The 12,156-nt window shown below is 42.3% G+C and overlaps 1 protein-coding gene across 7 annotated transcripts in view; it reads right to left on the bottom strand.

Moving 5' to 3' along the window:
• Positions 1-12,156, bottom strand: part of MAGI1 (membrane associated guanylate kinase, WW and PDZ domain containing 1) — a 333,108-nt gene that overhangs the window by 80,061 nt on the left and 240,891 nt on the right. For all 7 annotated transcript variants that reach the window (XM_053953674.1, XM_053953675.1, XM_053953679.1 and 4 more), the window contains exon 3: positions 6,116-6,235. In XM_053953674.1, coding sequence (XP_053809649.1) covers positions 6,116-6,235 — 120 coding nt within the window. The remainder of the gene's footprint in view (positions 1-6,115; positions 6,236-12,156) is intronic.

The raw sequence follows: 12,156 nt of genomic DNA, 5'->3' as shown, positions 1-12,156 counted from the left end.
GCAGGAGTGCTTGTGTCTGATTAGCACAGGATGAATTGGTTCCTGGGAGCAGAGCTCCTGCCATGGTGTTTTGTCTGCTCTCCTCCCAGATCACATTCTGCTACAGATTTCCACATCTAGATGACAGATCTGGCTGCTGTCTGCAGGATTCACCTAGCTGCAACTGCACATTGATTAGCTATTGCCTTGAGGAAATTCAGAGTATCCAGGCAACCAGGAGGAGGCTGCGGATACAGCATCTGGATCAGAAGGAAAACAGGCAATGAAGGAGAGCTCAGAGAAATTAACCTACAATATATCCATTTGCTTGAAACGGGAGATTCTCTGGCAATTTTTGTAGTTCTTAATGATGAGGTTACCTGAAAGATCGGTTTGGATTTCTTGTTAAATAAGTCAAACTGTTACAAACTGCACATTTCAAATTGGTCTGAAATTTAATATGTACTCCAATTAGTGTCCTAAAGGCAGTGGCAGCATGGGAGAAAGTCACAGAACAAATCCCACTTACTTATTCTGATTTTTGCTGTGTTATCACTAGGTGTTGCCACACACTATTGTTAGCACATTTAAGGCATGGAAAAATCCTAAACCCAAGCAATGATACTGAAAATAATAAACAAACAGAACAACCTTGTTAGCATGGACAAGGAGGGGGCTGGGGAAGCTCAGGGTGTTCCATGAGACCAGCTATGGACTCAACTGCTATATCCACATTCAAATAGATTTTAAAAAATCATAGGAAACATAAATAAACGTGTACTTGTGTATGGTGTATGCAGAAAGCAGGAGAAGCAGCTGGAAACACCCTACCTAGCATAGGGCTGTAGAATAAAGAAAACACCCTGTCAAGCCATTGCAATATGAAACTCTTCTTGCAAATAGTTAAATATTTATCTATATGGTCCCACCATGAGGATGTGTCCCATTAGCACCTCCCCTCTCTGGAAGGCAGAGGCAGTGAGCTCTGCAGGCAGGGAAATGCTGCAGTCTGGGGAGGCCAGGCTGCCTCTGCAGAGGAGCTGGGTAACACCAGCAAGAAGCAGCCACTGCTGGAGAGCCCCAGGAACATCCTGTACCAAAAAAAAAAAAAAAACAACAATGCCAAAATGTGCCTGGACTGCTAGGAAAGCCTCCAACACAACAAACTATGGTTACACAGTAAATGATGCCTGAAATAACCAGAACTCTAACTTAAGAAGAAAGCAACTAATTCACCATATCTCTTTTTTTGCCAGAGGTATTTGGGAACCTTTTCCCTGAGATTTGTGTTTTAAAACTCATGACTGGTAATGAACCATTTCTGACAGAGCTCACATTGAGAAACTTATTATTGAAAGTACAGAGAGAGGGAGAAGCCAGTCAGAAATGATGCAGGAAATTCAAAGCCACTCTAAACCCCTATCAGATATTTGAATATTTGCTTTTAGAGAACAAGAGTTACTCAGATACCACTTCAGCTGTTTGCAGAATGAAGCATTGTTATCAGATGACACTTCACTACAGCAGCACTCATGCTTAGCTAGCACTGATAACTGTGCATATACACAAGAAGGTGTTGCCTTTTTTCCTCTACCAATGGTTTAAAAAGTAACAAGACAAAAAGCAAGCAAAGTATTAAGAACAAAAAATAGAAAAGGAATCATTCTGCAGTGCACAGATATTAGTATGTGGATATTCAGTGTGACACATTACAATGGTGCTAAAGAAGCCATTATGATTTATTGAGACAATCTCTAGTCTGGAGACAAAAATCAGCAGGTCTGATCTGATTAAACAGAACGTGTTGTTCACCTGCCCAGGCATCCCCAGCATCTGCCACCCTTCCTCCCCTCATGTTCTGCCTGCCACAGCTCCCATTTCCAGGTGGGACTGAGTTGGTGACACCCACAGGCTGCAAAGGCACCAGCAAAAAAATCCACCTATTTTGCTAAAGCAGCTGGGGGAGTGTGGCTGCTGCAGAGAAGCCCAAGGAGAGCCAGCACATCAGATGAATTAGGCTAAGGCATCTTGATCTGAAGCATGTTGCTGAATACACCTCTCTACTTTGGCTGAATTTCAAACTGCACTATTAATGTAATTTATTACAATCATTAAGTACCACAATTGGAGACCCTGTCTACAGTAGCTAGTTTTATATACTTTGAAAATGTTAGCAAGTCACCCCATTACATCTAAGTCATGAGACTAATGCAGATTACTTATTACTTCTCTTGGCAATCACATAACACTTGTCCTGGGAATGAAAGATGATACCTTGACAATAATACTCTATAATGTAATAACCCTTCACATGTTATAAAGTGCAGCACTTTTTCTTTTGAGGATCACTAAGTGCTGGGCAGGCATCCATTCACACAGCCTCACCAAACCCTGGTGATACAGCCATCCCCATTCAGAATCCAGCCACCATGCCCATGTCCCTGTGTGCCTCTGCCCAGCTCCCACCTGCAGGGCTGCCTGAATGCAGCACAGCTCTCCAGCACACCGTGGCTTCCACTCTGCCCCTCCTATTTCAAACAGCAGATAGCTCCAGGCACAGGGTATCTGCTGAAATATTAATGAGGAGAGAACTAAGTGTTGTTTTTTAATATTCTTCAGGCCAGTAACCTGAAGTATAGAGCAGCTACCTGATCTGCCCAGGGCCACTCAGCAGCTGGGGAAAAAACGGGAATAAAATCTGGAAGTGGTAGCTGTGCTCAAAACAGCCCTCCCTTGGGGTGCCTGTGAGAGCCTGCAATTCAAATGCAGAAGTAATTGCTAAATAATTAGTAACCTACACAATTACTTCCATGCATCCATCAGTATTTTCTGCCCAGAAGGAGCAGTCAATAAGTGCCTGAGACTACAATTACAGTGATTTCCTATCCACCAGAAGGCCTAGACGATGTGCAGCCTAAAAAGAATTTTCCTTCCTAATGAATATTGTCAATGGGAATTTCTAACTGGCTTGAAAGGGTTGTGTGCAGCACACATGTGGGGCAAAATCACCAATACTGGGGCAGCATCACAGCTTTGGGCAGGTCCTCCAGCTCCAGTTGCTGAATTCATGTGATCAACATGTAGCTTTCATCAGGGGAGGAAAGAAGTTGTTTCTGGGCTTTATGGTTAAAAATCAGGATGTTAAACCCAAACTGAAAACCCCAGGAATTAAGGCTTGCCAATGCCCCCTCCCACCTGATAACATTTTTTGAAGTCTTTTGGGTGCAGAACACACCAGGGAGATGAGAGGTGACCAGAACAGCAGCTGCCATGCCTGCTCTGCCTTCACTGGGATGTGAATCAAAAGCTGCCCAGAGGAACCTGTTTGTAGTGCACCAGAAGAAATAATAATGGCATTACGAAGTGCTGTAGGTCAGCAACACCTCTTTTCTCCTGTTCAGCTAGCACTTTCTCTTTTTGCAATTAGAGAACTTTCAAAACCCAGGGTGTTCTTTGAAAACCTGATACACTCTCCTACTTTTTTATGGTTTCCAACTGTTCTCTCCTGCTTATTCATTATTCTTGCCAAATCAATAGTGTCTGTATCAGCATCAAAGTCCTGTGTATTACCCCTCTTCTGATGCCTCCCTGTTTTCTAATCTTTCTCCCCAGAATTTCTCTTCAGTAACTGTTATTAAATGTTCCTGTTACCTCTTCTTTTGCGAGATGTTTCCCAGTGACAGTATCCAGGTGACTTTATGTCCATCTTCTCCACCATCACGTGCTGATGCTTACAAGGCCAGAAGGGTCCTTGGGACCAGGGTGACCCCAAACCACCAGCCTGCTTGAGCCACACGAGCTTGTGGCTGGCACACGAAAACTTCCCCATTGCTCATCCCTACTGTCCATTTCATAGCATTCCTCTTGAATGCTAAATCACTTGAGAGCATTAAATCACAAGCAACCCCATCTCTTCAGTTGTTCTGATTTCTACTCAAAACAGCAGGTAGAACTAGAAGATAATTTCCTTGTGTTAGGTTTTATTTCTCTGGTTTAGAATAAGCCATCACTGATCAAAAACACAGACAAATTTATCATGGTGGAACACTTATTAAAAAATATGGCAGCAAAATGCAGCAAAAACCAAGTGATAATTAAAATATATAAGACTGTAAAGCTGGACAATAACAGAGACTTAGCCATTAGAAGTCTAACTTGCTTTGTCGTTTGGGTTTTTTGGCAGATTTTTTTTATAGACAAAATTGTGATTGCAGCATCAAGTCTGAATCACCCCATCTTCCATGATCTAATCAAGATCAACACTGTCTTGATCGATACAGCTGTAAAATAAGATTTCAAAAAAATAGTACAACAAAGCCATTAAAGAAATCTCGGAAGGCAGCAAAATAATTTCTTTAAGCCATAAGTGAAAAATGAACTCTATTTATTTCACATTACAATCATATAGTAATGTGTCTTGATGCATATGTGCACACATGCATCATCATTATTTGCTTTATTCTTATTGATTTTTCCTTCCATGGGCCAGCACTCCAGAACCACAATGCACCAGCATCACTGATGTCAACGGGGAAAGCTTCTCAGCACTTCTGACAAATTATTCCTTTAAAGTTCAGGCACTTCTATCACCCACAGAAATGAAATACACATTAGACTTACGAGAAATCAACCTCATCTCCAGCAACTGAAAAGAGCAAGCCATGAAACCTAAACAGTTCAGCTGCTGCTGCATATAATCACATAAGGAATGAAACTACCGTGTTGTAACTGTCCCAGATGGATTCAGCATTTCCTGAGAACTAATTCCCAGCATGTCCCAGGAGCCAGCTTACAGACAGTTACCCATTTTGTCTTTCCAAGTGGAAAGGTCACTAGAACAAATAGATCAGGAAGCAATGGCGAGGCCTTTCAGCTGATCTATTTCAAGCACCACGACAAAGAAAACTAATTTGGTGTTATAATTAGAAACACAGAGAGGAAAAAGCTCATTTTGGAGAAGAGCTGCTGCTGGAACGCTAGCATTGGTGCTGATGGAGCTAATCAGCTCAGAGAAGTGGAAGAGTGAAACCAAATTATACATTTAGCATCTTCATGCAAACCAGGTCTGCAGCTGGGAATGAGCATAAGGTTTAAAGGTGCCCTTAAAAAGGAGTTTTTAAAGAAGTAGGCAAACAGTATTTCAGGTCACTTTCGTCAGTCCCTGAACACCAAAACCATGCCACAATTTTTTCTCCTCATGTTTGATGACTATTTTTCAAAGACTTTTGGCTAATTGTGTGTAGGTTGTGTTTTTAAATGTATTCCATATTTCTTATTATAAAGAATAATTAGAATAAGGCTGCAAGGATAGGGCTTTTTCAATCTCTCAGATTTACAGAAAGAACCATTAAACTTCTTTCAAATGGAAATATTAAATGACTGAGCTGAAGTACACTGGAAGGACTTTCAAACCTGTAAAGTATTTTTTTTCATTGTCTTGTCAAGAGGTACATTTAAATATTCTCCTGAAGGAAAAAACCCAACCCAGTCCAAAAGGACTTTTCAATTTAAAGGAGATACAGACTACAGATTCAGTTACATAAATCCTATTGTGTACCTAAAAATGGCCAATTTGCCTTGCATTTCTCTGGAGCTTTTTTTTGCTCTCACCCTGGTGACACTTCAGTCCCCTTTGGCTGTCTCAGTACTGTTGTTTGCAAAGTTGTGCTGTAAAAAGGATCAACACAATGACCCAAGTTAGAAGCAATTATCCAAGAATAAGGAAAAAAAACCAAAAGCAGTGCATCATGTAGCTGCATAGCTGCACACACAACTGGGTGATGAAGAAGTGTATTTAGGGAAGATGGAAGGAAAGAAAAAGAGCAGGAGGAAAGAAAAACTGAACAAGGAGATGAGCCCTAGTGGACACAAAGGATAAATGCATACTGCCCCAGTATGTTACAGGATTACATATTGGATTCTCCTGGCCTACTGACAGGCTAACTTTTTAGCCAGTTAACTTGAAGGCAGAAGATAAAAGCACAGCAAAACTGGAATTCCTTCTCTCAGGTTACAGAGAAAAGGGAAGCAGAGCACTGGGATGGAAAGCAAGGTCCTAACTTGAGCGAGGGTGATGCACATGTGGTGTCCCACCACGGGTATTTGAAGTGCTTTTTCACTGCCCCTGCCTCCATACCTTCATAAGTTCCTACTTCCAGAAGGGTCCCACTTCTCTCCAGCTCCAGGAATTCCTCCACAGTCAGAAAGTTATAGTCCACACCAGGCACTTCTCCTTCTCTTGGAGGGCGGGTTGTGCCTGGAAGGAAAAATCAGAATGTTATTAGAATGTAGATAAGAATGTATTAGAATGTAAAGTTATATGTTTTCTTACCAAGAGTTAAAAGGCACAGTAACAAATTTTCACAAAGATACAAGAGTATCTGTAAAACACAGTTCTGTGAGCTACAACGGTCAAAAGAAGTTTGAAGTTAGGAGCCCATGTAAAAACAAGACATAGATTTCAGGTTGAACTGGTGGCACCAATTAGAGCAAAACAACTGAGGGACGTTTCTTGTGTTCTCAGACAGACTCTGGCAAAGAAATCTCTCATTTCTGTGTCCAGAAACACAGCTGGAAAAGTTTGGTACTGGGAATATGCCAGCAATTACTTTCCTGCTGTTAGCATTGTCTCTCATAAAATAGAGACACTTTTATCTCACTAAAATTGCAATCTGTATTACCAGATAAGGCAATTATTTTCCAGGTTCCATTACTTCTGTATCACTAGCTCATCAAATGTTCTTTCACATCATAAACATAATTTCTCCCTTGTTTCTTTTTACTGTTTTATCTCTATTTATGCCATCATTTTTTTATTAAGCATTAGAAGGTAGCATGAGATGGTTTTGATGCACCATCCACACACGCTCACTGAAGAGACAACCTGACAACTCTTCTCACAGAAGTTCACCTAGAAGCTGGTTCAAGTTCAGGAATGCTTTTGAGCAAAAAGTCACACTCAATCTCTCTCTCCAGCATTTGACAATTTCTGTAGTGCCCATGGAGAACTGGCTCCGATCACTGCCACCACTCTGCCAGCTCTAAAACTCTTGTCCCTTCTGGCCAATTTACAGCACTCTGAAGCACAGTGTAAGATGAGTCATTTCATGACTTTTTTCCTAAGATGATCTTGGGATGCTGCATTTTAGGTCACTGAGCACAGCTTCATTGATAAGGATCTATTTCAGTTCAATAGCCTTTATTTTCCATGACTCTGGATTCTGTACATCTGAGATTAAATATAAATGACAGATTTACAGATGGTACAGGAAGCTGAATTTTGGAAGAAAGACCAGAGTTACAGAGTTGGAGGTGTCTGAATGCTGTGGCTGAAACCAATCTGCTGGCTTGGGAATAACTTCAGAGATGTGGAAACCATACCTAACATTTAACAAAGCATCATTTCTCACTTCTGAGGGACTCTTCTGGCCCCTGGGCAGTGCCTTCTCAGTGTGTACAATTTCTTAAACCCTCTATAAAAGGACAGAAGAAAGAATAAAGAAGCTGAGCTTCTGAAAACTAATTGGGAAGATTCCAGTTCTCAGAAGTTGAAAGAGCATAAATTTACCATGCCTGCATCTGGCAAATGTTTTCCTCAAGTGCCAGGAAAGCGGAAAGTCTGCTTATCTCCTATTCATCTGAGAGACTGTTCAAGAGGTCAGTCTTGACAGAGTGACACCCTTGAAAGACTATCACTAGATTAATTTCCTTGATTGACATCCACTTTCTCTAACATCCTCCATTTCTTGTTTCAAAATAGAAACTCTGTTTTTATTATTTACCATCAGCTTTCAGAGAGTCTATAAATTCCTGTGCTTTTTTCCATCATTCCTTCTCTTGGAGCTTTATGAATGGGTGAAGGAAGGAGAAAGAGTAAGGAAGGGGATGGAAACAGTGATGGATATCTCTACCCCTCTACCAGAATTACTCTTTCCTATTTGGAAAGGACTCAATCTTGCATTTTTTGTATTTCTGAATCCTTATAGTAAGGCTACAACAGTTTTTACTGGGTAGATTGTAACAGAAGACAATTTTCTTTCACAGATCTAGTCCAGAGAAATGTTGGAGCTGCACCATGTGCCCCTCTCCGCCCTAGTGCCGGTGCTTCCATCCCAAGGCAGGCAGAGAGGCTCGCCCAGGTCCCTCCCTGGCACACCAGGAGCATGGAGCACACACCCAGCAGCCAGGATGATCACAGCCCAGATGCCACATCTCCTCCCTGAGCACTGACATTCCACTGAGGCTGTGAGGACCCTCCCAGGGGCATCGTGTCTGGTGGCCACTGCCAAATACCCCTAAACCTGTCTGGGAGTGGGAAGCAAGAAGGATGAAAAGCCACACCAATAACTCTGAGCAGGGATATGCTGTAGCTGTCCCATGCCCAGAGAACAAGGGAAGTGAGAATTAGACTCTCCAGCACTGCTCATCAATCAGTCACACATCACCCCCAGCCATGTGAGCCGAATGACAAAGATCGGGACTGTGTTTTCCCAATAACTACTAACACATTGATGAGACACAAAGATCAGGGAACTTCAGGATTGCTTTCACCTTATCTTTTAAAGCCTCTTCTTCTCTTTATCTCTATCTTCCCACAGAGCATATTTATTAATCATTTTTTCCTTCCTCCTGAATTTTTATAGCGGTGAAATTGCGGGCAGCAGTTTACTAGTGCTGGCTGCCTATTTGACATGACAATTATATCTCTGCCATAATTCCTCTGAGCCATTTTAATGGATCTATTTGTTTCATCTGAGTGTTCTTAATTTCCTGAATATGTTCAAGTGAAAAAAAAACTGCAGCTGTGCCTGCTATCAGCGCGGCTGCCTGCAACACAGGCAGAAAGCATTAGGAAAGTCACCGCGGAAAAGGAAAACATTGCATCACAGAGATAACATTTGTCACCTCAGCTGGTCCTCAGCAGCAAACCCAGGGAAAACAAAAACTGCACTGGCTGGGATATCTTATCTGGGCGAAGGCGAAAAACCCAACAAGTTTCCATGTTGCTGTCTGGAGCAGAGATTGCTTGCAGATGCTCCGGCTGTTATCCTGCTCCACATCTGAGCAAGTGTTACTGAATGCAATTCAGGGAGGCAGGGGGAAGGGAAAACCCGCCTCCGTTTTTCTTGTAGCAGAATGACAGGCTGCCGGCTGGACACACGCCTGGCAGATGGCATTTCAAAGAGTTTTCATGAACCATCTGGGATGTGTACAATGATTACAAACCACACTTACAACAAAGCCAGAAGGGCTGCTTCACAAGGAGGGTGGGGGGAGAGGGCGGGCGGCAAGAAAGGGGGGAAGAAAAGAAGGCCAAGAGGCACAAACTCCATGAGTTTTCCCAGGCACAGGACACCGGGAATAATCAGCACCTTCCCCCCAGAGCCCTCTCACAGCCTGGAACAACTGCTCCAAGGCTGTGCAGCCCAGCACCATCACAGCCTGCTAGCCACCACTGGAGCTCTCTGCTGATAAACTCCAATTGTAATTAAGTCTCCCATCACTAGCACGGCTTAATTATGTACAAAAGCAAAGTGTGTGTATCCTCCTTCCCCCTTTAAATTGCATTTCAACATCCTTAACGCAGGACGGTCTTCAGTGAAGGGGATGACTGTACTTTTTATCAGAGCTAATAGCAGGTCAGACCACTGCTAATGGCAGAATAAATTGAGCACAATGAGAGCTGTATTTAGCCCAAACAAAAGATAAGATACTCCACCTGAGAAGATGAGCCAATCATATTTAAATACATTTAGTTGCCTGTCTTGTTTGCATTGAAATATTAAGTGGCATGAAATCTTATTGCCTTTAGGTACCAATTTAGCTAATTAATTTGAGCTATGTCCATTGTGTGATTACCTCAGAATTGCTAATGCTTCAACAAGAAGGAACTGGAGGGGAAACTGAGTGGCTACCAACTCCTTCTGCACATTTAATGTTTCATAAGCTTTCAGTCTTATTTGGTTAGCATATCCCACAGCATACATAACTAGTTAGATGCATTACATTCACAGGGGAATTCCTCAAATTTCCTGTAATCGCAGGAGACTAAAGAAAACAAAACAAAACAAAAGGCTACTGGTTAGCATTGTAGTTTTTATATTCTCTTGTGGCCTGGGGAAGTAAAACTACATCTAACATGAGTGGCTCACATGAAATGTTTGCCCAGCTGTTGGTTTGGTTATCACCCCCAAGCTATCTGCATCAGTTTATTCATGCATCCCTAATGCTTGGGCCACAGGAGAGGGATCTCATCATGGGCTGGAGAACACACCTGAGAAACTGCTTCTAGACACAGGTGAGTTTGCTCAAGGAGAGCTCAGTGCTGTACATGGACTAATTAGAGCTTGTGCACACATGCCTAGAATAACTGAGCTGTGGCTCAGATGTACAGATGACTATCAGCTACTATGCTGAATAATTTAAGTGCCCATTTAAAAGACAAATAGCTTCTGCTGTTGTGCTGCCTATCAACCATGCTGACACTAACCCAACAAAAGCCTCAATTATACTATGGCCAGACTGTTAATATACGACTCAGGGGCTGTTTAGCTCTTTATCAATCTACCAGGGCTTCAAGTTAAGCTGTTAATATTCACTGATGCCCTGCTGCTAAATTAATCAGAGTCTTGCTTATTGTAATCTAAAAATAAGACTTAATGGGGCTGCAGTCACTTCAATTGCTTCCACATTAAAAGAAAAAATGTTCTTGGGCAGTAATACTGCTACTGTGCACCAAAAACAACCCCCGGCAAGTCATTTGGAAGTCATCATTTCAAGTACAGAATACCTGCAACTCCCATTTGCAATGCAGTAATTTCTGCAAGCTTCTTCTCCAGTTCCAGTGGCTGGCAGTGACAATCTGGTGAGCTACCAAAATGCATCTCATCAAACCACAAGTCATTTGTTCCTCATCTCCACTGGCCAGCATCTCTTAAAATGACAGATAATGTGGGAGCTGTACACTCAGAGTAATGGTAAGAGTTGCTACAACCATATTTTATACAGATTTGAGCCACTGGTGGTCACCAGCAGTGGGGGGAACTGCAATAAATAAGGTTTTAGGGATGCTCCTGACTCAGGAGGCTGCAAGGCCAAGTGCTGCTGTGGGAGGTTTGGGAAGGCTGGGGTGGGATGAAGGCAGGGTGCTACTCTTCCCATTGCTCTAAAAAAGTGGTATTTTTGTTCATTCAGCAAGAAGAGACTGCTCTCATCACCTACACGGAAAAAGCCTTCAGCTGCCAAAGAAGAAACATATTAGGAAAAACAGCCCCTTTTCCCTCCCACTGTGTTTGGAGGTCACCTTCTTCCCTCCCATCACGGGGTAATTTGGAGAGGCTGCTTTGGCTCTCCTGCATCTGTCAGCTATGGTGCCAGATAACTGAAAGGCAGAACAAACTTCACAGATCTGCTAACAGTAAATGGAGAAGGGAAAAGACAGAGACAGCCTGGTCTGACTCCAGAAGAGGGAACCTGATCAGCAGCCAAGCTTAAGGCAGAACTTATCAGCAGCACAGTACTAAAAACAGCCTTATCCACATTCACAAAAATAAAGTGTAACCTGTCTGCAAGAAGACACTGTACACAGAACCACCTTATCTTATTGACTTCTGGGGTCACTCAAAATAAAAATACCTTATTTTTTCCCCAACAGAAGTAGAAGAAATTGTATTTGGACATCGTTGTGCAATCCATTATACACTGTAACCCCACGTACCTGTGGTAAGGGGTCATTCACAGTTGTAACTACATAAATATGGTCATTTCAGACAGGCCCAATTTGTTACAAACCAAACACACTCAGCTTATAAATACAATTTTTCCTTGAAACTTGAAACTCAGAAAGCCCATTCTGGGATTTTAAATTCTGTCCATACCTTCTCCAGCCAGCGACTTGACACCTATAAACCCCAAGAACGTGACAAGCATTCAAAGTGTCTTGGTGAAGGAGTAGAAATTCAACCCAAAGAAGAATGTGTCTGCCACTAGAAATTAACTCCCAGCCCTGTTAATGATGCACATGCAGGAACAGATGCTGATTGACTCTTCCTGGCCACACACACAACTGCAGGAATAAAGGTAAATTTCTATCACTGTGGTCAGCAGGAACAACTGATTAAACCCAGAAAAGAGCTGAGCAAGACAGAACTGTCTTTCTACAGAAATGTTTCAGAGAGA

This window comes from Vidua chalybeata, chromosome 12 (genome assembly GCF_026979565.1).
Source record: "Vidua chalybeata isolate OUT-0048 chromosome 12, bVidCha1 merged haplotype, whole genome shotgun sequence".
Lineage (NCBI taxonomy): Eukaryota > Metazoa > Chordata > Aves > Passeriformes > Viduidae > Vidua > Vidua chalybeata.
Note: the sequence above shows the minus strand (reverse complement) of the source record. Positions and strands in the feature narration are given on the sequence as shown.